Below are 24,136 nucleotides of genomic sequence, written 5' to 3'. Positions count from 1 at the left end.
CCTAGAGGATATTTGGACCATTTCACTCCTATTTAACTTACTTTTAACAGTGAGTTACCCCAGCTTCTGTAGTGTGTGGTTCGCAGTTTCATAAAACAGCCTACTTTATTAGTTCCCCTTTTGACTTCATATAATTCCATAATACTGTCTAGGCCTCACTTTCAACTGATTTCTTTCCCTCAATCCTTTAATTTTATTTCTCAAATCAAGACATTCCTTTTATCATTCATTCTGGTTTCTTCCTTCCTCTTTGTCTTCCTTGTTCTTTTTCCTTCCTTTCTTCCACCCTCCTCCCTCCTTTTCTTTCCTTATTTTCTTCTATAGCTTCTCCAACTTTAGTCTCCAGTTACTCAAATCCTCACACATCCAGCTGGGTGGTCTTTCTAAAACAGATTTGCTTATGTTCTTCTCTTCTATAGATATTTATCATTTTCCAATTTCCTAAGAATAAAGTTCAAATTCCCTTCAAGGTTCAGTGATCTAGTTTTGACTTATTATGAAGGTCTCCTTTTTGACCCCTTCCCAAACTTTCCTCTCTTTATCCAGCTAAGACTTTACTCCTGACAATAATAGATTATCTCAAGATACTATGGTCTTTTATCCTCCTCTGTCTTTGCATATATGTCATAATTCCTCTTAGAGAACCTTTTGCCACACTATTTACCTGGACACATCCTAAAGATATAGAACTCAGCTATAAACTCTTTTCTGTACTTCCATGAATCATTCTTCCCTTTGTGCTTGTACAGATTTAACTCAGACCTTTGTCATATCTCTCAGCTTTTTATATTGCAGTTCTTTACTCCTGTCCACTTGAGTGATAAAAGAGCTAAATCACATTTGCATTTATATCCCCTTATTACATTTGTTGACTTAAATGGGTGTCTATTACACAGAGAGAAATATCACAAAATTTTGTGATAACCCTAAATCCTGTAAGTTTTATTTTTTATCCTTAGTTCCTTTTCTCTGATATCTTTAATTAACAGCATCTAAAATGTATAAATAGAGGGTGTGAGGGTAGCTCAGTTGGGTAAGCAATCGACATTTGATTTTGGCTCAGGTCTTGATCTCAGGGTCATGAGATTGAGCCCCACATGGGCTCCACGCTCAGCATGAAATTTGCTTGAGATTCTCTCCCTCCTTTTCCCTCTGACTCCCCCCACCAACTCACTCTCATACTCTTACTCAAATAAATAAATAAAATCTTAAAAAAAAAAATGTGCACGGGTACCTGGGTGGCTCAGTCGGTTAAGCATCTGCCTTCATGGATCAAGCCCCATGTTGGGCTCCCTGCTCAGTAGGGAGCTTGCTTCTCCCTCTACTGGCTGCTCTTGTTATCTCTCACTATCTCAGTCTCTCTCTCTCAAATAAATAAATAAAATCTTTTAAAAAATAAAATGTATAAACAGAATAGGGAACTATATGTAAACTGTCTCATTTTCATTATTTAGAAACTCTGCAGTGAATATCAGGATCATGCAAAGAATGGAATACTTTTCTGTACCAGAGAAAATGATCCTGTTCGTGGTCCAGATGGGAAAATGCATGGAAACTTGTGTTCCATGTGTCAAGCCTTCTAGTGAGTATAGAATGCCAGAGTGTCTAAAGAATGCCAGAGAGAGTAGGGACTTAACAGAGAGTCTAATAGAATTAGCTACTTTTGTAAATGGGGGAACTATGGCTCAAAACAGGGAAGGGAGTTGAATAAGTGGAATACTTACACTGAGAATGTTGGCGGTAGAGCAGGGAGAAGAACCTAGAGCTATCTACACCCAATATGTCTACTTCCCTGACACCCATTCTCTTACCACTGGAACATCCTGGCAGCCCTGAGCTTGTGCAAACACCACATACTCCCTGTGCTGAAGCTTCACATGTGAATCTATTGTACAAGTTTATAGGCAACTCATCTTCCAGAGAGGCTGTGGTCCAAAGCAAGCACTGAATGCAGATATTGATGATTAGAGTTAATGTTGCCCATCAAGCAATCATGAGCCCTTACAAAATTAAATATTACTTTATATAACGTGACATTTCTCAGTAAGTTAGAATTGGCAGTTTGCTTTCAAAATTTGGAACTGCTCCCAGTTTATCTGATTGAACTAAGATTAAGTAGTTGATTTCTCTTTCGAATCTATGTTCTTTTGTTTTGATTGACAGCCTTGTGTGGTTGAAGTAGCATCAGTTAACCGTACATTCCATGCAATTCTATTGTGCAAAGCAAATATAGGCTCATTTGGCTTATCAATGTATGGAAATTATTGGCCTTTTTCTACCTGTACTGTATTTTGTCTCTAGATAATGCAACTATGAATAAGCAATACATTTAAGGTGAATTAATAAAGCTAGGGTGTGCATGATGTGATAGAGAGACTATAGACTTGAGAGACCTTGGATGATTACAGCACTATCCTAAAAGTATAGCCAAAGCCTTCTCTGCCTCAGCTCCTCTCTGTGAAACAAGGGAACCAGTCAGTGTCCTTCATAAAGGCCACTTTCAGCCTCCAGGTATAACGTCACAATGGTACTAGTTTTGATATCTCCTTAATGGACCTTGATGGTATTTCTTTTTTGACCACAGGCAAGAAAGGTATTTTATAGAAAGCAAGCTTTCTAGATCCACAATCACTATCTTTCTTTCAGTGTTAAACAAAAAGTATGAAGAAGTTATGATATCATACCATACTAAAGGCTATTTGTTTTTTTCTCATTGGTATGTAGTGATAAAAAGACAAAATTATTCTTCCTAAGGAGGGAGGACAGAGTAGCAATGCAAAAATGTGGACAAATAATTGCCTGTACTTGGTCCAATGGATTCTTCTCCTTTTTTTTTCCCCCTCTAATTTAGCCAAGCAGAAGCTGAAGAAAAGAAAAAGGCTGAAGTAGAAGCAAGAAATAAAAGAGAATCTGAAAAAACACCCTCATATACAGTGAGTGGAATCCACCCATTGAGTCCTACTTGGCATTCTAATTTGAACATATTTCAGAGTCTAAAGGGTTGGGTATCATCCACTAAAAATTGCCAGGAAATCCTAACCCTTTAATCTAGAGATGACATTGAGATTAATGCTATGGGAACTTCATTAATTCTTGCTGCTTCCAAGACTAACCCTGTGAAGTAAAAATTATTTGAGGTCTGAAAAAACTGGGTTCTAACACTGGTTTCATCACTTACAGACTGTGTTAGCTTTTGCAGACCACTTCCCAGAGACTATACGTGTATACTTTCTACATATGAATTTTTGAAATTTCACATCTGAATTGAGATAAAATACCTTCATTCTGCACACAGAAAGCCTGATTTTTACTTCTGAAATTACAGTATTCGTTTCCATAGCCTTCTATAAGTTGTTACTGCTTATTATTTAGAAGATGAAAGTTTTCTACTTTTCTTTTTTATTTTATTTTATTTTTTATTATTATTTATTTTTTTATTTTTTATTTATTTATTTATCTATTTATTTATTTTTTAAAGATTTTATTTATTTATTTGACAGAAAGAGATCACAAGTAGACAGAGAGGCAGGCGGAGAGAGGAGGGAGCAGGCTCCCTGCTGAGCAGAGAGCCCGACACGGGACTCGATCTCAGGACCCTGAGATCATGACCCAAGCCGAAGGCAGCGGCTTAACCCACTGAGCCACCCAGGCGCCCCAGTTTTCTACTTTTCTTTCTAGATTCTAGTCTTTCCCTTGTCCAGCTGCCCTCCCCAACTGAGCTAGAGTAAAGCTTCACAATATTCATCAGATTGCAGTACTGTTCTGCTTAAATGCCACAGGTGGCTCATCATCAACTATAGGATATACCTCAATCTCTTATCTCTCCCTTCTTATTTGGTTTAACTTCATTCAGAGATTCATGTTCTGCTATATGCCCATGTAGTTTCCTACTTTGTTTCCCAACTTAAGTGTCTTGTATGCATATTCCCCAATCCCCTTCTTACCCACAAAAATGCTGTTTACTCTTCAGTCTCACTCAAATTATTCTTGTTATATGACGTCTTTCCCAGTTTTCACAATCAGATCTCATGGCCCCAACCTCTGTGTTCTCAGATTTCCTTGTACCTGTATGTTTATACTTATTATATTACACAATTTTTTTTTAAGATTTTGCTTATTTGCAAGAGAGAGGGAGAGCATGGGAGAGAGAAAGCATGAGTGGGGGAGGGGCCGAGTAGGGGGAGGGGCAGGGCAGGGGGAAGGGCAGAGCAGGAGGAAGCACAGAGGGAGAGCGAAAACCAGACTCCCCACCAAGCCAGGAGCCTGACCTGGGGCTCCATCCCAGAACCCTGGGATCATGACCTGAGCTGAAGGCAGACACTTAACCAACTGAGCCACCCTGGCTCCGCCAGCCGTATTTTAATGTGTTTAGATTATAGTGGAGTTTACTTGTCTACCTCTTTTATTATATTGTGACATCCCATTATGTCTTGTTTCCATCTCTTAGCAAATGATGAGTTATTTTTGTTGAGTTAAATTTTACATTTGAGAGAAACACAACTAAAGTCCTGGTGTCAAAGAAGCATAACATTAGTTTCTGCCAATGTTGATGTTCCAGTCTTCTGCTTAGAATAGGAATAAAATGTATCCCCAGCTTGCTTTCTCTATCTTGGCAGGAGCTGTGCAGTGAATACCGCAAACTTGTAAGGAAAGGAAAACTCCCCTGCACACGAGAGAACGACCCCATCCAGGGCCCAGATGGGAAAATGTATGGCAACACCTGCTCCATGTGTGAGGTGTTCTTGTGAGTAGCGCTGTACCTGGGAAAATGAGGGAGAGTTTTGTCCTCTCTGCTTTGTTTTTGTTTGTTTGTTTGTTTGTTTGTTTGTTTGTTTTTTAAAGATTTTATTTATTTATTTGACAGACAGAGATCACAAGCAGGCAGAGCGGCAGGCAGAGAGGGAGAGAGAGAAAGGGATGTAGGCTCCCTGCTGAGCAGAGAGCCCAACACGGGCCTTGATCCCAGGACCCTGGGATCACGACCCAAGCGGAAGGCAGAGGCTTTAACCCACTGAGCCATCCAGGCGCCCCTCTGCTTTGTTTTTTGTTTTTTATTTAACTTTTTATATTTTATTTCTTAAGTTGTGTTTGTTTCCTGTCAATGGCATTTTTGCACAGTGTCATCATTATCAAAGAGTAATTTCTGCTCTGTGCTGCAGGGGGGCAATGAGGTCCACATGTAGCTGCTGCTCGTACCCTTCTAATGCAGCTTGGTCTCTGAGGTGCAATGCATACTTCAAGCTTGTCTTTGTGTTCTAGGATTCTCAGTCATGTCTTAAATAGAGGTTGGTTGTTCTGGTGAGGGGAAGGGAAGTTAACAACCACCTATGTTGCCATCATGGTGACGTCACTCCTAACCAACTCCAAAGAATCATTCTTGCTTATCAATCACTAATTGGGTTCCTGTGGAAATGTACAGGATGTAAAACAAGGATCTTACCCTTGCAGAGAGGGCTATGAAGTCATCTGAAATCACACAACACATCACAAAGCAAACATACCAATATGTGAAACGGCACATTAGTTCATACACAGGACCTGGGGGAATGATTTGGAATAAGAATGATGAGTATCTGGTGGAGTGAGCCCCTCCCAGGTGTCTCGTCAGCTTGAACAACCATGGTAAAGCCTACTCTACATCCCTAACCCCACACTTTCTCCTTCATGGTAATCAGGACTTTGCTTCATAGCACTAAGCATGGTCAGTAGCTATAAATTGATATGTGTGACTATATGTTCAACATCTCTCTCTTCTACTAGACAAGTGTTGTTATGGAAGGGATTCTAGAAAATGTAAGCAGTGAGTTCAGATTAACTTTCTGCTTCATTTTTTGTGTTCCATTATGAGAGGACCACTACAGCAGGAAAGCAAAAACAAATTTAGAAGAAATGAATAACATGGAGGACATGGGGAGATGGAAAGGAGAAAGGAGTTGGGGGAAATTGGAGGGGGAGACAAACCATGAGACTCTGAGGAACTAACTGAGGGTTTTGGAGGGGAAGGGTGTCGGAGGTTGGGTGAGTCTGGTGGTGGGTATTAAGGAGGGCACGTATTGCATGGAGCACTGGGTGTGGTGCATAAACAATGAATTCTGGAACACTGAAAAGAAATTTAAAAAATAAATAAAAATTTTTAAAAAAAGAAGAAGGATAAATTAATAAAACAATGTCCTTCAGGGACTCTTAAGCCTCAGTACATTTAGCAAAGGGGGAGTCATGGTCTTGAAATTTCCAAGTAGCTTTTGTTTTATCAACATTAGTTCTAGGTTGTCTCTGTGCATAAAAGTGGGAACAATGAGTGAAAGCTCTGGAAGGGGTCTGGCTCAATGCCAGGAGCAACTTCCTAACAGTCTGATGACTTAGGGGTAGAATGACCTCTATGGGGTTTCAAGGATGATATAACTAGAGAATTTACTAGCAGATTAAAGAAAAGCTAGACAGTAATCAGACCTACTGAGTATTTGAAGTCTTGAGTAGTGGAAGATCAAAGAACTTCCTCTGGATTAGGGTTTAAATCTATAGTGTACATTTGTTAGTTCTGTGTCCTTGGAAAATTGATCCATTCTGTCAGTTTTCTCATTTGTAAATGGGGTTATAATAGTAGTTTTATAACATACAGTTCAGAAGATTTCATGGAATGAGCTCCAGGTGAGGCACATAGTAAGAATTTAGTAAGTTTTTTTGTTGTTGTTTTTTGGGGTTTTGTTTGTTTGTTTGTTATTTTTTATTTTTTTAGAAAGAGAGCACAAGCAGGGGAGGAAGGTGGTGAGAAGTAGAGGAAGAGGGAGCAGGGAGCCCAATGCAGGGCTTGATCCCAGGACCCCAGGATCATGACCTGAGCCAAAGGAAGATGCTTAACTGACTGAGCCACCCAGGGGCCCCAGAATTTAATAAGTATTAACTGTAATAATTAAGAGATATTTGAGGTCACTTTCAACCTGGACATTCTATGATCCTTACTGATGTCTTTTTTAATCATTCTTTTTTTAGCCAAACAGAGGAAGAAGAAAAGAAAAAGAAGGAAAATGAGTCAAGAAATAAGAGAGAATCTGAGAACACAGCTCCCTTTGAGGTGAGGGGAACTTCTCCAAAAGTCAGAGGACCTGGACTCCATTGATGGCATCCAGGAAACTCATAAATCCCCTGAAACTGTAGGAAACATTTGTACAGTTCGTGTTTGTTTATATGTGAGCATATACCCATGTGCATGTGTGACTATTTCCAGATCAAGGGTGTGTAACTTTTATCATTTAAAAATAGTCATGTCTTCCCAGTTAAGAACTATTCTAAAATAAGCCAATTACTGATCCCCACTTAAGAAAAAAAGTCTAAACTTCAGCTGTTTCCAACTTGACCCAACCTGTGTTCAAAACCTCAAACTTCCTTCCTCAATTTCACAGGAATTGTGCAGTGAATACCGCAAATTAAGGAAGAATGGACAGCTTGTCTGCACACGAGAGAACGACCCCATCAGGGGCCCGGATGGGAAAATGCATGGCAACACGTGCTCCATGTGTGAGGCTTTCTTGTGAGTAGAGCCCAGTACTTCGGAAGGAGAGGGGGAAAGAACTGAGGGAAGTTTTCAAACAATTGTGAATAATGCATTTTTCTCTTCAGGACAGAGGTCATTCTTAGATGTCACATATAAATGAACTTAAATTAAAAAAAAAAAAACCCATACAAGAAAACACAAAAACAAGAAGTGGAGAGCTCTCAGATGATGATTATTGTGATCTAAAGAGAACTGTAATAATTTCTTTTAGGATATGTTCAAGGTAACTCAAGATCTTTTATTCAGAGAAAAGACTGCTCTATGATTCAGTCTTCCCTGGTGAAGAGCATTATATATAACCCCGAAGATTGGTCCTTTAGTGTTTGGGCATGAAAGCACTAAAAACCGAATCATCATAACCAACATTTATTGAATGCATGTAATTGGCACACACTTGCTAAAAGCTTTGATACCTAATCCCATTTAAGCTTCACAAAAACATATGAAGTGGGTCTTTCTTGCATTGTCCTAAGTTATAGATAACAACATAAAGGCCCAGAGAAGTTGGGAATGATAGAAATATCAGTGCAAGGGAAAAAATGAAGAAAATTATGTTTTCCACTGTATGCTGTAGACATAATCATTTAGCAATGCCTTTATAACTTCTGGCAATTGATTATATTTGCCTGTAGTTAGGCTTCTTTCAGTCTGTTTTTCTTTACTTGGACATTCATCTTTCAGTGACAAGGAATTAATTCTGCCACCTAGTGATCAGCTTTGCTGTGTCCTCTGATAATTTCCCAGTATGGAAAGAAAATGCTTCTTAAATTTTTTAGTCAACTTAGACTCATGATAAAGTTTAGATCACTTTCCATATAAAGAAGTATGAGACACATCACAATTTTGGGCCTATTTTAGTAATTTTCTCCCATCACTGTAAAACTTCCTTACCAAAAAGAAATAAAGATTGACTATGTCATATTTTGTGGGTATGTTAGCAAAGGCTCTTGGCTTTTTTGAGAATCATTTTCCCTCCATAGTTCTTTCTTGCACACGTTCATACCATATACAAACTGTCTTTTCACCTTTTTTTTTTTAGATTTTATTTATCCATTTGAGAGAGAGAGCATGAGCCAGAAAAGGGGCAGAGGGAGAGAGAAGCAGACTCCCTGCTGAGGCCTAATCCCAGGACCCTGGGATCATAATCTGAGCTGAAATCAGATGCTTAACTGACTGAGCCACCCAGGCGCCTCATCTTTGCGCCTTTTAAAAAGGTTTTAATTTGATAAATGAAAAAGTCTTATGTTGATTGAACCATAACATTTTTATATATTATTTACACATTCTTATATCTTAAAATGAAAATGTTTTTACATATTTAACAGGATTAAATTGTTTAGATTATAGATCCAGTTGTGCTAAACTTGATTTGCAATGCCATTAGTTGTCAAAAATGGTTAAGAGCTATCACCCTCACTTCATTTCCATCATATGCCTTTTTTGGGGGGGTTCACTCTTAATAATAATTACAGTGATGATGATAGTGATCATTTATATCACTTTTGTCAATCATTTCATTATGTACCAGATACTTCCTCTATTTGCTTTACAATATCAATTCACTTAATGCTCACAACAATCCTGTGAGAAGAATGTGGTTACTCCTCCTCCTGTCCCTCCCTTCTTCTACATTTAAAGATGAGGAAAGCACAGAGAGGTTCAGACATCTCTTGTGTTCCTTATAGCTCCGGGATCTGTCCTCTTAACCACCATGCTATACTGCCTCCTAGAAGCCAGATATTGCACTTTATTGAGAGCTGTTATAGATGTAAAGAATCAGCCAATAGGAAAGTATTACTGCTTTGTACTTGCTGAGGAGCTGAATGGGTTTACTCATTAAGGGACTTTTTCTTATACAGTGTTCTCTTGAAGTAAAATCTTTGGTGGTGCTTGAGAATTGTCAAAGCAACAGATGATCAACATGTAAATGTTAAGAATCTACTCTACTGTATTAAGACCCATTTATTCTTTTGCTCTCTTTTTCTTCTCCTGATCCTTATAGTCAGCAAGAAGAAAGAGCAAGAACAAAGGCTAAACGAGAAGCTGCAAAGGTAATTTTTCTCAGGACTGTGAATGCTATGCCTTGACATTTGTTTCCTCCTTAAGGTATTCTAGATATCTCATTAGTAGAAAGGTTTTCCTTTTCAATTGCCATGCCTGAAATGAACAACAACAACAACAAAAAAAGCTTTCAGTGACTGTAAAAAGTGGTCTTAAGTAGAAGTTTGTAGAGTACCAATGTTTTTGCATGGTAATTCAAATTTTGAGTTTCATTTTATAAGAAGGAGAGGGTTAACTTACTCTGTAGGACATATTCTCCATATTTGGCTTTTCTTAGATTTCTGTTGTCACAAGTAGCACAAGAAATCTGTCTGTATGTGATGTTGGATTACTCTTATATAATGGCCATAAACAAGATTTACCTTTATGGATTTTATTACCTAATAAATGCAAAGTATAAGCGTAATATTTATTTGGGAAAAGTCGACACAGTTTAAAAGTCCATCTTTAAACTGACTCACTTTCTCATGAACTTTCTTTCTGTTAGTTGAAACCATCTTTTTATTGGTAATTTAGAATTGAACACTTGTTTTATCCATAATATCTGATCCGCTGCTAAATCACCTTAGATTTTCCAGTCGGTCTTAACACATTTCTCCTTCCCTCTGCTCCTATTGTACCTCTCCTGTTTGAAATCTGCATCCCCTATCCCTCTACTTTATCAAGGAGCTCCCAGGAAGGTGTCAGTTTCTCCAAGGACTCACACTTGCCCTCTCCTCCATATCTTTATTTCAAATATATCTTTATTTTTCAGTTTGTGCATGTCTTTTTTTTCTTTCTCAGCCTTTTAAAAACAAATTGAGATCCACCAATTTTTTTGCTCATTCTTCTCATTTTAACTTTTCTAGCTTTATTGAGATATAATTGACATACAACATTGTATAAGTTTAACATTGTGTATATTGTCTTGATTTGGTCCACTCATATATTGTAAAATGATACTCCTATAGCATTACCTAACACTTCATCACATCATGTTATGACATAAATACATTTCTTTTTTGTGGTGAGAACATTTAAGATCTACTCTCTTAGCAACTTTCAGTTCTACTGCATAGTATACTGTTGTATTGCTAACTATAATTACCATGCTCTAAAGCAGATCTCCAGAACTTAATTCATCTTATAACTGAAAATGTACACCATTTGACCAGCGACTCCCTATTTCCCCCACCCTCCCAACCCTTGGCAAATACCACTCTAGTTTCTGTTTCTTTGAGGTCAGCCTTTTCAGATTCCACATACGAGTAAGGTCGCACCATATTTTTTTTTCTGTCTCATTTATTTCACATAGCAGTGTCCTCTGGTTTCACCCAAGTAGTTGCAAATGGCAAGATGCCCTTCATTCTCATGAAGGCTCAGCAGTATTCTTCCCGGAAGTTTCTGCAGGAAGCCTCCTCTTCTTGGTCCATTGAACTCCCGCCACTTTGATCTTTCATAGCTTTCATAGAGTGTGATATGTAACATAACACAAACGTGTATTGTTCTCTGCCAATTTCGTCAGCCTTTTTCTGCACCTAGAGTGTAAGCAGCCTTGGGAGAATGATGACGACAAATTTTTCCAGATCCACTCTAGTGCAAGGACAGTTCTGAGTCCACGATGGAAGCTTTGTAAATACTTATCAATTTACTGCTCCCTGTCATCCCTTTTTGTTTTTCTTCTATTCTGCATCATTTATTCCTCAGAAGAGACAAAGGTACAGGAAAGGCAGAGAGTCATTCTGAGAAAATATTTTCCAGGAGCTCTGCAGTGAATTTCGGAACCAAGTGAGGAATGGAATGCTTATATGCACCAGGGAGAATGACCCTGTCCGCGGCCCCGATGGCAAAATGCATGGAAACAAGTGTGCTATGTGTGCAAGCCTATTGTGAGTACCTACCCTCATCTGTCCCACTGAATCTCTTCATCATCGATCATATCTGAGTCTGAGTTTCCTCAGGAATGTGTAGAATACATACCATGGTGTGTATGCAATGTAAGTTTAAAAGCACATGGACAAGACATGAAGTAATAATGGATCACAGTGACAGTGTGATTCTCTATCCAGTTATCTGTCTGTCCTCTAGTTAAGTCATGGGAAAGTCTCAATTTATATTTTGAACACTTGATAATCATCATTCATAACAGAGCAGAAGTTTCATGATCTGGATGCAGTGATATCTTTGTCTCTCTCTCTCACTCCTGACATTTTATGATTCTGTGAATATATTCAACTATTGGCTAAGGGAAAACCAGTTGGACAGAAGTTAGGAAGCGAGTAGGAAAGAAGTGTTAAAATAACCCAAATGAGAAATGGAATGGATTGCATTTATCCTTTCAGGAACATTACTGTTTATAGCTGAAGTAAACACTTTGATAAGTGGTTTAGTATAGAGAATAAAGCCTCTAAGAGGCAAGCCCATACAATAGATGTTTACTGAAATGCCTTTTTGTGAGCCAAGTCCAGGGACTTTTAGGCCATTGTTTTGGTGAGTGGGATCAAAGCTCCATTGGGTGAGACAGTACAGGAGAAATGGATTATTCCCTCCTCAGGTTATCCTCCTTCTTAGACTCCTAATCCTCTACAGAGTCTCATGCTAAGGTAAATGTTGAGGAAAATGTTTAAATAATATCTGTTGAAAAGGTGCAAGGTTATTTTTGTCCCTTAACTTTCACATGTCCTTGTCCAATCTCAGGTATATGCACATAGTTCCTTAAAGGAGAGACTGACAGACTAGGCCAGTAATGTACACAGTAGCCTGACATTCAGGAAATCAAGACTCTTTTCTCATTGATCCATTTGTCCATGCTGTGGTGATGACTAGTTGGGAATGTGATCAGATTTTCCAGGTTTGATAAGCTGTGTATCAATAGAAAATGGCAAAAAAGCCAGAAGCTTAGGCTCATGATCAACCTAACATATTAATTATTGAATCTTCTTGGACTTGGATAATTATTCTACAACTTGAACTTCAACTTAAATATTAATACCCTTAAAATAATATCTAAAATTTTAATTTTATAGTGAAACATGGTTTATTTTGACTATGGGCTCATCATCTGACTTGGTATCACCTCTGGCTTTCATCACTGATATGGTTGTTATTTACATAGGAAAAGTTGCACAATTTTAAAAAATCAAGATAACTGTGGCCTCTTTCAGATCATTGAAATCACTGATGGGATAAGACTGATGGAATCAAGACTACTTGAGGGTCTCATATTGATAAAAGATCATGCTGGTTTTTTTTCTTAAGGCAGATTATATTTTATTATTATTTCACTTATTATCTGCATTATTTGGCACAGTGATAATGATAGCATCTCTTAGACTGGATAAATTTTTACTGAAGAGTGAATCTGACCATGTCTGAAAGGTCCTCATCCCTTTTTAAAATACGTTATCATAGAAATGGTAAATTGTACTTAGCTTGTATCTTCTTTGTTTTTAATTGCAGCAAACTTGAAGAAGAAGAAAAGAAGAAAAATAATGGCAAGGAAGGAAAGGACAAAGCAAAGCCTGGGAAAGTGAAAAGAGAAGCAGCACAGGTAACTGTTTTAGATATTAGAATCACATAAATATTCCATTCCCCTAGACAAGCCTCCTAATCCCACCTCCTCATTCCAGTGTCCTTAGTGACTTCACAGAATGAGATCATGTATTTGGATCCTTGTGTATAAGAAGATCCCTTCTTCCTATTCACACCAATATGATTTAGTTGCTTGTGCATTTGAGAAGAGGTCAGTCATCATTTTCTCCACTGACCATGTGAATAGTATTATCCCAAAAAAAGAAGTGCATACAGATGGCTGTCTTGTTGTCTGAATACAAACCAATAGAGGCAGATTTCAGATTTTTCTCTGTATCTTTTTATGTAGGGATGGTTAGTTCTAAATAAAACAAAAACAAACCCTGTTTTTTTAAATAATATTTTTTATTTTTTTATAAACATATAATGTATTATTAGCCCCAGGGGTACAGGTCTGTGAATCACCAGGTTTACACACTTCGCAGCACTCACCATAGCACATAGCCTCCCCAATGTCCATAACCCCACCACCCATTCCAGACCCCCCTCCCCCCGGCAACCCTCAGTTTGTTTTGTGAGATTAAGGGTATTTTATGATAAACCCTAAGTTTTAATCCCAATTAATTTTCTGTGAGATTTTGGGGAAATTGCTTAATGGTATTTTTGAGCCTTGGGTTTCCATTCTCACATGATGATGATGATGATGATGGTGATGGCTATTAATTATTTAGTTGCTGCTATATGCCATATGGTATAGCAATTTTAGGACTGATCTTTGTAGTAACCATTAATGTTTGTATTGTTGTCTGTATTTTATAGATGAGGGCTCAGAGGCTCAGATAAGAAAATACATATAGTTAATAATTTGAGAGCTAGCAATTGGACCACAAGTTCTGGCTATAATGCCCATGATACACCTTAGATTTTGCACCCTGTCACCATTTGTAAGAGTCCTATAGGGTATGGTCAGCTCTTCATTTCTCCTCTCCTCTATCCTTTTATAATTTGGAAGACCTGACTTCTTACTGTTCTCCCTGCTCTCACCTTTGTTCCCTACAATCTGCCCTCAACTCAGAAACCAAAGTAATTATTTAAAAACAGAAGGCAGCTTATGCCACCCAGTGGCTACTCATCTCACTCCAAGTAAGAACCAGGCCACTAGAAAGTGGTTTACAAGGCCATGCATGATCTGCCCTCTGCTACCTCTCAGACCTCATTTCCTACTTTCTACCCATTGCTACCCTTGTGCCAGCTACAGTGGCCACCTTGTTGCTTCTTGGACATGCCAAGCATTAATTCAACGTAGTCCATCTTATGGACTCAGTCACATATGGTTAAAAACCTGAACTCTGGACCCACACTGCCAGGGCTCAAATACTGTCTGCATCTCCCTCCCAGTAAGGCAAATAGTTTGTGTCTTATTTTCTTCACTTATAAAATATTATTATGTACATTTTTTTGGTGAAGTCCTAGGAAACTTATCCATGTATAAGTCTTCAGGATTATACATGAAATGAACTTTACTTTCTGTATGGCCCCCTCATACTCAGACATGACTATCCCTTTCTTCTGGCAAAATTCTGGCTATTTTTCATGTCTCAGAATAAGAATTAGCTGCTCTGCAAAGATTTTCCCCATTTAAACAATATACTTAATAACTCTGTCATCTATTATGCCAGCAATTTTTTTTATTTCTCAATTATATCATTTGTTTTATTCTAACTACAGATGCTTCTGTGCACTTTCTCCAAAGACTCTAAATAATCTGTATTTGGTTTTTACGGTTGCTCTAACAGATTACCACAAACCTGGTGGCCTACAGCAACCCAAACTTATTATCTTTGGTTTTTACATTAAAAGTCCAACTTGGGTCTCACTGAACTAAATCAAAGGGTTGGTAGGGCTGTGTTTCTTTCTGGAATCTATAGGGGAGAATTTGTCTCTTTGCTTTCACTTCTAGAAGCCATCATGCTCCTTAGCTCTTAGACCCCTTCCATCATCTTCAAAGCCAACAGCATCATGTCTCTGACTGTTCCTCTGCAGTTAACTCCTCTCAGTCTCTCCTGTCTCACTCTTCCAATTGTAGGAACTGACCCCTGCAGTTACATTGGGGACACTAGGATAATCCAGGAGAATCTCCCCATCTCAGCATTCTTAACTTGATTATATTCACAAAGTCCCTTTTGCTCTGTAAGGTAATATTTTCACAGGATTTGAGTATTAGGGCTTGGACAAATTTGGGGGGTAAGAAATACTATTCTGCTGATCACAAATTTTTTATGAAAGGAACAATAGATGATTCTTCATCTATCTCACAGTACCTAGCCCAGAATAATATTTGAGTTGAATTGAAGGTTTTCTAATGAGATCAGTAATATAATCTTATTTTCTAGATAATGTGTGACCTAGACCTCTGAAAAGTATCTTGGTAACATTGACCTTCTACATCACTGTTTTGATGTATCCACTGTTTGGGAGCATTCTGTCACAGTTTTCAGAGGGGTAATGTGGAGGAGTTCTCCAGTATTTAATTACCTAATTCTTAAATCCACCCTCATTTGGTAGGAGTTGTGCAGTGAATACCGTAACTATGTGAGAAACGGACGACTCCCCTGCACTAGAGAGAACGACCCCATTGAAGGCCCAGATGGGAAAATGCATGGCAACACGTGCTCCATGTGTGAAGCCTTCTTGTGAGTAGAGCCACATCCACTGCTGCTGAGTGTGGGAGAAAGATAGGCCTGGGGCAGGCAAGGGTGGTCACACCGAAGGTTTTCTCTAGTAAGTAGGTCTGGAAGCTATCTTTGCATGGACTTCAAGCATTTACAGTTATAAAACCATATACTTTGCACATTTCTTTGAGGGTATTCTCAGTGTTCTAAAGTGTTCTTGGACTGTGTGCTCACAGCAGATTCCTCCAGAGTTAATGGCATCCAAGGACTGGGATACCTGTTCTCTGCATACATACTACCATGAATAATCCAAAGATGTGATCATTAGGTGCTACCAAATTGAACGTTTGCTAACATCTAGTAAATATTTTCAGGCGTCCTCATTGCTTTCTGAAAAGAAGGACAAGATCTTTATATTTCCAGAAGAATGCAGTGCTAAAAATTTGTTGGCTGGTTTCCTGTGATGCATGTGTCTTATTCTTTAAGCAACATTAAAAACAAAAAGCAATATGGAGAGCTGGGCATTTACCTTCCTACTCCCATGCTCAGTTGGTAGAGTATGGAAATAATAGGATATTTCTGTCTAGCGAGATTTTCCCATTAGGATAATAGGTACTGGGTGCCAGGAATGATTCTCCCTTCTCCCCCTCCTACAGCCAGCAAGAAGCACAAGAAAAAGAAGAAGCTGAATCCAGAACAAAAGCTAAGAGAGAAGCTGAAAAGGTAGTTATCCTGGAAGGTTAATACCACAGTGAAGGATGAGGTTTTGCAGTTTCTCTGTTAAAAAAAAACAAACAACAAAACAAAACAAAAACATAGAATTACTGAAAACCAAAGTAAGAGAGCTCAAGGATCATCTAGTCCAGGAATTGATAGAATTTTCTTCAAGGACCAGTGAGTAGACATTTTAGATCGTGGCCATTCAGTCTCTGTTCCAACTCTGCTGTCACAGCTATAAAGCAGCTGTAGGTAATATGCAGGTAAATGGGCATAGATGTGTTCCAAAGAGACTTTATTTACAAAACTAGGTGGTGGGTCAGATTTTGCTTATAGGTCATAGTTTGCAAACATTGGTTTTAACTCATGCCCATATTTTTAAATGAAGATTTGAAATCCAGAGAGAAGGAAGAAATTGCAGTGGCACGATTGACGTCAGATTCTACATGTTCATATTTTCAAGTTCTCATAGTTGAAAAATGGAAACAAAGGAGTTCAAACTTAGATCTCCAGACACCAAACCTAGCATTATTCCTAACCCACTATGTCGGTTGGATGACCACATTGGGTCACATCAGTTGTGTTCCTCACTTTAATTATTTCTGGTGCCAGGATTTTGGGGAAAATAAAAACAATACATCGGGCACATTAGAATAATATGGGATAATATTTTCTTGGTTTCAAAAAGGTTGATTCCAAGTGGATTTTTTTTCAGGTTTGTGGTCATTTGCTTGCCCCCATCAAAGATGAGTGACCAGTTCTCAAAGAAGCCGGGTTATTAAGGGATTCTTTCTTACGTGTGGGTGCAGATTCAGTCTGGATTTGGGGGCTAAATCTCAAGGAAAAAGAAAAAGAAACTTCTTATTAAGTCATCCATGTTTGGTAGGAATTGAATGGAAACAATTGCCAGGAAAAAAAAATATCCAGAGGTCATTTTCTGTACCTGTTTTACTAGAAATCTCTTGCAAGGAACCCAACAAAGTAATTTATATGAAAATATCCACGACTCTTGCCTTTTCTCCTCCTTTAGGATACATGCAGTGAATTTCGGAGCCTTTTGCAAAAGGGAAATCTTTTCTGTACACGAGAAAATGATCCTGTGCGTGGCCCAGATGGCAAGACCCACGGCAACAAGTGTGCCATGTGCAAAGCTGTGTTGTGAGTGCTCAAATGAAGCCCCTGCTGGGGTGGGCAGAGTTGGGGAGCCAGAGAGCCAGGAAGATAATGTCTATTGTGTTTCTCCTTTCTTTACATATCAAGGAAATAAATGATTCTCTGCAGAATGTTTTCAGGCAAATATTTCTTATAAAGGCCAATATTAGAACCAGGCAATATATGACTAGGGTACTACATTCTCTATAATTTCTGGAGTCAAATCTACCTACTAATAGATCACAACAGGGTAAAATTTGAAGTCCTTTGCTGTCTGATGGATCCCTTTTCTACATTATCTTTTAAATACCTCTGGGAAAGTAATAAGTATATTTTACTATCAGTCTAACTTTTCTACCTATGTTTTTTAAAATGTCACATTTTTCACAAAAAGAGAAAAAAATCTTTACACAAAGCTCAGAAGTACACATAAAATATTTCAGTCATCCAATAGCCATTTACTGAACATCTACAGTGTACAGTGTGAATAATAATTGTACATAGATGGATGCAATAGACATGGCTACAAGTTCATATAATAGGAAGGAGAATGGGCACCTGGGTGACTCAGTTAAGCATCTGCCTTTGGCTCAGGTCATGATCTCAGAGTACTGGGATCCAGCCCCACATTGGGCTCCGCCATCAGTGGGGAGTCTGCTTCTCTCCCTCTCCCTCTGCCCCTTCCCCTGCTCTCTTTCTAAAATAAATAAATAAATCTTTTTAAAAATATGAAGGAGGAATTGCTGAATGATAAATGATGTATTTGATGTGTTCTAGTACTTCGGGGAAGGGAGAGTTAGTAAGTTTTATGGGGGAGTAGACCTGGACCTTATAATTTGGATAAGATATAAACAGTCCAGGCAGGAATGAGAGGAGAAGGGAAAAACATAGGTAAATCTCTTAAATTAAGGAAACCGTATGAAGAGTAGAGAGCAAGTCACTTAGTTTGTTAGAACTTAGCCATTCTGCTGGGTTTGAAAACCAGTTCAAGGATTTTGAAGTCAATTCTATATATCATGGGAAACCGCTAAAAATTTTCAGGTAGGAGAGTAAGTGGGATAAGTATGGTTCCTTTGGGAAGATTCATTTCTATCAGCAGTGGAAGGGAAAAAAGAGAAGGAAGGGACCAAGATTTGGAATGCTGCCGGTGGTGGAAGAGGTTTGCAGGAATCCGGGAGCAGTAACTAGCGTGAGAGAAACAGGAGAGAAGGTGGGATGCGAAATCAGCGCCATGCTGGCAACAACTGTGGGAGCTGAGAGGTGGGAGCAGAGGCAGCTCCAGGGTTTTGTTTTTCCCGAAAGGTAGAGAATCCAGGAGCAAGGGCACATTTGGTGGAAAAGATAATCACTGTTGGACCTCTTGGCTCTGAGGCGTTTGAGAAGAATCCAGGTGAGAGTCACAGTGAGCATGTATGAAGGGCTAGTAAATCGCTCACATGGACTTGATTAGGCTTACGTACACGTTGGTTTCCCTCTACAGCAGGGAGAGCTCCTCCAGGCAGAGGGACTGCACGTAATTTGTCTCTCTGTTTTCAGAGAAGGGCCTGCAACATGGTAGATGTTCAGTAAATGCTGGTGACTTTCTATACAGATCTAATCTGGTGACAGGAGGAGGAACTCGCAGACATGCACTCCACTCTCCATTAATCTATTCTTCCCTACCTCCCTCTTTCTAATTTCCAGCCAGAAAGAAGATGAAGAAAGAAAGAGAAAAGAAGAGGAAGATCAGAGAAATGCTGCGGGGCATAGTTCCCATGGCGGCGGTGGCGGAGGAGGCAAAGCTCAGGTGAGAGGACCTCTAATTCCCACAGGCGGGGTGGACACAAGTCACTGACAAGGGCACGGCGGCCAAGCCCGTGGGAAAGGGGAATGGAAGTCATGCAGGGTGTAAAAGCATCCTGGGAAGGACTGGGGACTTTCCCCTTGAAATTGCAGGGTAATATCTCAGCAATTTTTCATCTCCTTTGGGTGTGTTTTAACTTCCTTAAACCTGGAATAATTAACATGATGACGTCATCTGTGTCTCCTGACCCCTTCTTCCATAATGTCGCTCTCGGGCCAGTAACTGATCCCAGGAGAGATAGTGGAGCTGTTCCCTGTTCGCATTTCATGCTCTTCCTCTTCTCTAAGTACTCTCTCTTTCCCTCAGTGAAGCCACATGTGAGAGGGAGACTTTCTGTTGATCCATGCAGCATATTAGGTGAAACAGCAGGGTTTTTCAGAGCCAGATAGTTTGGAGTACAGCCCTGCCCTGCCACGCAGGACTTGTCCAGTGTGGAATAAATGACTTCATCTTGCTAAACTCTAGTTTCCCTTATTCAACAGTGCTCTTTTTTTTAGTGTATGTGCTGCTGAAGCGAGCACTTCGGCAGTGCTCTTACAGAAGATAAAATAAAACAATTTAGGCAAGTTTTTAGCACATTTCCTGAGACATTTTGAAGGGTTAGAATGACAGTAACTGCCTATCAACCCCTCCTTGGGCATGTGAACAGCTCTGCGTAAGATGATAGCTGCTTGGTCTCTCTTCTTACGACCTTGGGCTATCAAGACCATCTCTTTGCTTCCAGATCCAACACAGGCTCAGCATATGTCTTTGACAAATTCTGGCTATTCTGTTTTTCCATCTTTCTCCTTAAGGAGGCTATATCCTCACTTTCAAGGGGGAAAACCTGGTAAGGCCCTTTGTCTCTCTACTCCACAGCTCGCTTGAGCCTGTCTTCTAGGCATTTTGCATAACTTTATATTTTCCTCCAGCATTTCTTTCTCCCTACGATCTACACCAGAGGTCAGCAACCTTTTTTTTTTTTTTCTGTAACGGCCAGAGAGCAAGTATTTTAGGCATTCTGAGTCGTTATAATCACTGTTGCTTCTATTTAGTTCTGCCACTGTTGTCGGAAAGCAGCCATAAATATACCTGAATGAGTGAGGGTATGTTTCAACTTTTATTTATAAAACCCCATATATAAAAACAGACAGCAGGACAGATCAGTCCTGTAGGCTCTAGTTTGATGACCTTTCATCCATGCTATTAAATCCCAGCAAGCTTGATGATTTCCCTGTATAGAATCTCAAACGCAGTATTATTATCCATGACAACTGGCATCTTAGGATATTGGTGATTCCAGTCCCCCCTTTCTCTGTAGATAGCCATTCTAGATGCTACATGTAAGAGGAGGTAAATCAGAACTTTTCTTAACTCCAATTGTTTTGAATTGAATTTGTTAAACTTAACAGCAATACAATAGATCAGGTAATCTGGAGGCCTACTCTCCTTTTCTTCCTCAGGACCAATGTGCAGAGTTCCGGGACAAAATGCAAAATGGAAAACTCAGCTGTACTCGGGAGCGTGATCCTGTACGTGATGCTGATGGCAAGTCGTACAACAATAAGTGTATCATGTGTAAAGAGATACTGTAAGTACTTCTTTCCTCCAGCAGTCCAAAACATAGTCCCCATTTCTCCCTGAATGACTGGCTGTTTCTCATTTACTTACAACTCCCTCCAGGAAAATTACTGTTTTTGTTAATTCCCAAGTAGTGTCTCTTTCCCATACGTTGCCTGAGGAACCACAAGCCCTACCAATGGCAGCTAATCAGTGTCTGCTTCCTGCTTTGTTTTTTCTGTCATAATTCTGTGACCTGTAAGTGCCATCCCAGTAGATAATTGTGCTTTTGAACATATGATGCCTAAATCCTATGGAGAGTCTGTGAACGTCGTCTGGGATAGCTCAACGGCATAGTTTAAGAGGCCTGTTTCTTGTATGCATACAACACATTTATTGTATAATCCGGGGTGTGCTGCTTCTGTTTTCCTATGGTGAACGGTACTGAACTGGAGTGCTTGATTATCCAACTCAACCACACTTGATTTGTGTTCCCGAGGCAAGTTAACAACATAACCACTGCTGTATATTAGGTAGTTTTCTAGGTGACCTTGATGGGTACTCATAGTTCTAAAATTGGATGCCTGTAGCACAATTCTATTAATTATGGCATGTAATCAATATGTAATTAGTAAGTAATGCTTCCCCACACATACACCTTTTTCACCTTTCTCCTTGAAAAGAAATGACGATCTTGTGATAGTATAGGCCACGTGAGAAAATCTAATTAGTATAAATGTTGCATTTTACAGATGAGAAAACCTGAATTTTTTTTTTAAGTTCAAGGTTTCATGGGGAAGTGAACTTCAGAGCTGAAACCAGAATTCAGTTCCTCTGGATACCAGTCTAATAGTTATTCACATTACAAAAACTCTTTAATAGAAACAGGGCAGTAGACTATAGCAGTGCTGGGGTTTTAGCATCAGATGATTTGAGCTTCATGTTCCAGGACAGGTTATTTCACCCCGCAGGCTTCTGTCTGCTTGTATTTATAATGCAGGTAGAGGCAGCAGTAATCATCAGAGCCACATAATGTTTCTTATGAACATTAAATGAGCAGAACTATGTAAAAACTCCTAATACAGTGCCTTGCACAAAGTAGGCGTGGGATAAATATGTCCAGTAAATAATACATAACAGCATAATCACTGATTTTATGATCTCTCACACTATCCTATTACCCTTTTGTCCAACTTTTACTTTGCAAATACAACTAACATAATCGAGATAGCTTTTCACTTATGACTTTGTTTCTTTTGCATCACATATTAATAGGAAATAATTTGGTTAAGGAACAAATAATTCTCAGATGCACAAAGTTATGAAGATAAAATTTTGCCATTGTGACCAGTATCATCTATGTTAGAAGATACTTACGTGGAGTATTTTTTAAAAACACAACACAAATAAAATATTTTTTATGATCTTTGGAAATCCTTCATCTGACAATAAATGGTTTTTGACTCTCTGCTATGTAACAGACCCTCCTCATGGACAAGCATTCTTGATGTGAACAAGACAAAGTTCCTGCCATGGAACTATAATATAATATAGAAAAGACAGATTATAAATAAATAAGGAAATAACTGCATAGCACAAGGCCAGATAGCAATGGGAAAGTAAAACAGAAGGCAACAGAAAAGGATTACAGTTGCTGCTTTGTTTATGGTATTCAGGGCAGGCCTGACATGTGAGGGATACTGGTAAAAAGTGAGTGAAGTGAACCATCTGGACATCTGGAGGAAGAAAGTTTCAGGCAGAGCAAGAACCAATGCAAACTTCTGAAGATGAAAAATTACCAAGCTCAAGAAACAGAAAGGAGATCATCATGTCTCAAAATTATTGCATGGAAAATTGCAGGAAAAATGAGTTTGGAGAGATCAGATAAGGGTTTTTTTAGACCAAGAGAAGGATGTTGGATTTTATTCTATGTGTGATCAAAGGTCACTGGAGGCTTTTGATCAGTGCCATGATTATCACAAGAATTCCACTAAACTGAATCATTACAGTACCCTCTTTTTCCAGTAGTACTTGATTAAAATGTCATGACTTCATATATGCTTGAATCTCTAGGATATGTTTTATTGCCACTTTACTACACAGAGGGAACTCCCTCAAAAGAATATATACATATTCAGGTTATATACATTCATACACATGTTTGTTTTGTGAACAAAACCAAACAAAACTTTGAAAGAGATAAAAGTGTTTTAGAGTTTTGCAGTATTTGGATCTTGAGCCAACTGCATTGGAATGACCTGGCTTGTTAAAAGTTAGGCTAGAATCCTAGTTTAGATCTTGCCAGTAAACCTGTTGGGATGGTCAGTGAATCTGAACTTTTAAAAATCTCAGTGTTTCTTAATGCACATGAAAACTTAGGGGGCCACTGACATCAGTATTTTATCAGAAAAGTAAGAGATTAAAAAACAAACAAACAAACATGATCCCAAACTACTTTCTAGATTACTTGTCTTTTTTTCTGTCTTGGACTCCATTCTTTAAGAAATAATATTCTAATGGGTTGCCTTACTTGTCAAGGCACTAGGATGATGAGTTGGTGGTGAATTAAAAACCACAACTTATGATGGAAAGATGAGGACACTGGGCTTAAGACCTGAAACTTGCCTCTAAATATCTGATGGGTTAATATCCAGAAGAGGTCATGGATTCAGCAAACCTGTTCTGTGTTTTCCTGGGACTGTGAAGTAAGGCTGAAGGACAAAAGTTAGAGATAAATCTGGACACAAATAAAGGAGACTTTGAAATTACTTGAGTTGCTCTACCTATAATATCTATCTTATATACCCTGTGATAAGGAAGATTCCTAATAACAGAGCTGGCTGTCCGCCTCAAGGATGCACGGACATTCTCTGTGAAGGAGGTGGTTTAGGGTATCTGAACTGTAAGGCTACTTCCAAACCTGAGTTTGGGTTAACATGATGACTATTGACTTTTCTATTCCAGGGAAAGAGAAGCAGAGGAAAAAAATAAGCCTTCTGGCTACAGATCAAATGGGACTGAATCAGCACCAGAAAAGGTGAGTCGTTAACTAGATTTTGACAAGAATGGTCTTTCTGTAGGTCAGCACTT

The 24,136-nt window shown here is 38.9% G+C and overlaps 1 protein-coding gene across 1 annotated transcript in view; it reads left to right on the top strand.

The window, feature by feature from the left end:
- The window catches only part of SPINK5 (serine peptidase inhibitor Kazal type 5), a 75,900-nt gene that overhangs the window by 33,725 nt on the left and 18,039 nt on the right, over positions 1-24,136 (top strand). Inside the window, exons 11-24 of the mRNA XM_032850599.1 lie at positions 1,455-1,582; positions 2,852-2,933; positions 4,617-4,744; positions 6,991-7,072; positions 7,401-7,528; positions 9,555-9,603; positions 11,354-11,481; positions 13,052-13,142; positions 15,689-15,816; positions 16,452-16,518; positions 17,543-17,670; positions 19,348-19,450; positions 20,950-21,077; positions 24,011-24,083. Of these exons, the coding sequence (XP_032706490.1) occupies positions 1,455-1,582; positions 2,852-2,933; positions 4,617-4,744; positions 6,991-7,072; positions 7,401-7,528; positions 9,555-9,603; positions 11,354-11,481; positions 13,052-13,142; positions 15,689-15,816; positions 16,452-16,518; positions 17,543-17,670; positions 19,348-19,450; positions 20,950-21,077; positions 24,011-24,083 (1,443 nt within the window). The remainder of the gene's footprint in view (positions 1-1,454; positions 1,583-2,851; positions 2,934-4,616; positions 4,745-6,990; positions 7,073-7,400; positions 7,529-9,554; positions 9,604-11,353; positions 11,482-13,051; positions 13,143-15,688; positions 15,817-16,451; positions 16,519-17,542; positions 17,671-19,347; positions 19,451-20,949; positions 21,078-24,010; positions 24,084-24,136) is intronic.

This window comes from Lontra canadensis, unplaced genomic scaffold, assembly GCF_010015895.1.
Source record: "Lontra canadensis isolate GAN:19392208 unplaced genomic scaffold, GSC_riverotter_1.0 scaffold4, whole genome shotgun sequence".
NCBI classification, from domain to species: Eukaryota; Metazoa; Chordata; class Mammalia; order Carnivora; family Mustelidae; genus Lontra; species Lontra canadensis.
The sequence above is the reverse complement of the archived record's forward strand: the minus strand, read 5'-3'. Positions and strand labels throughout refer to the sequence as shown.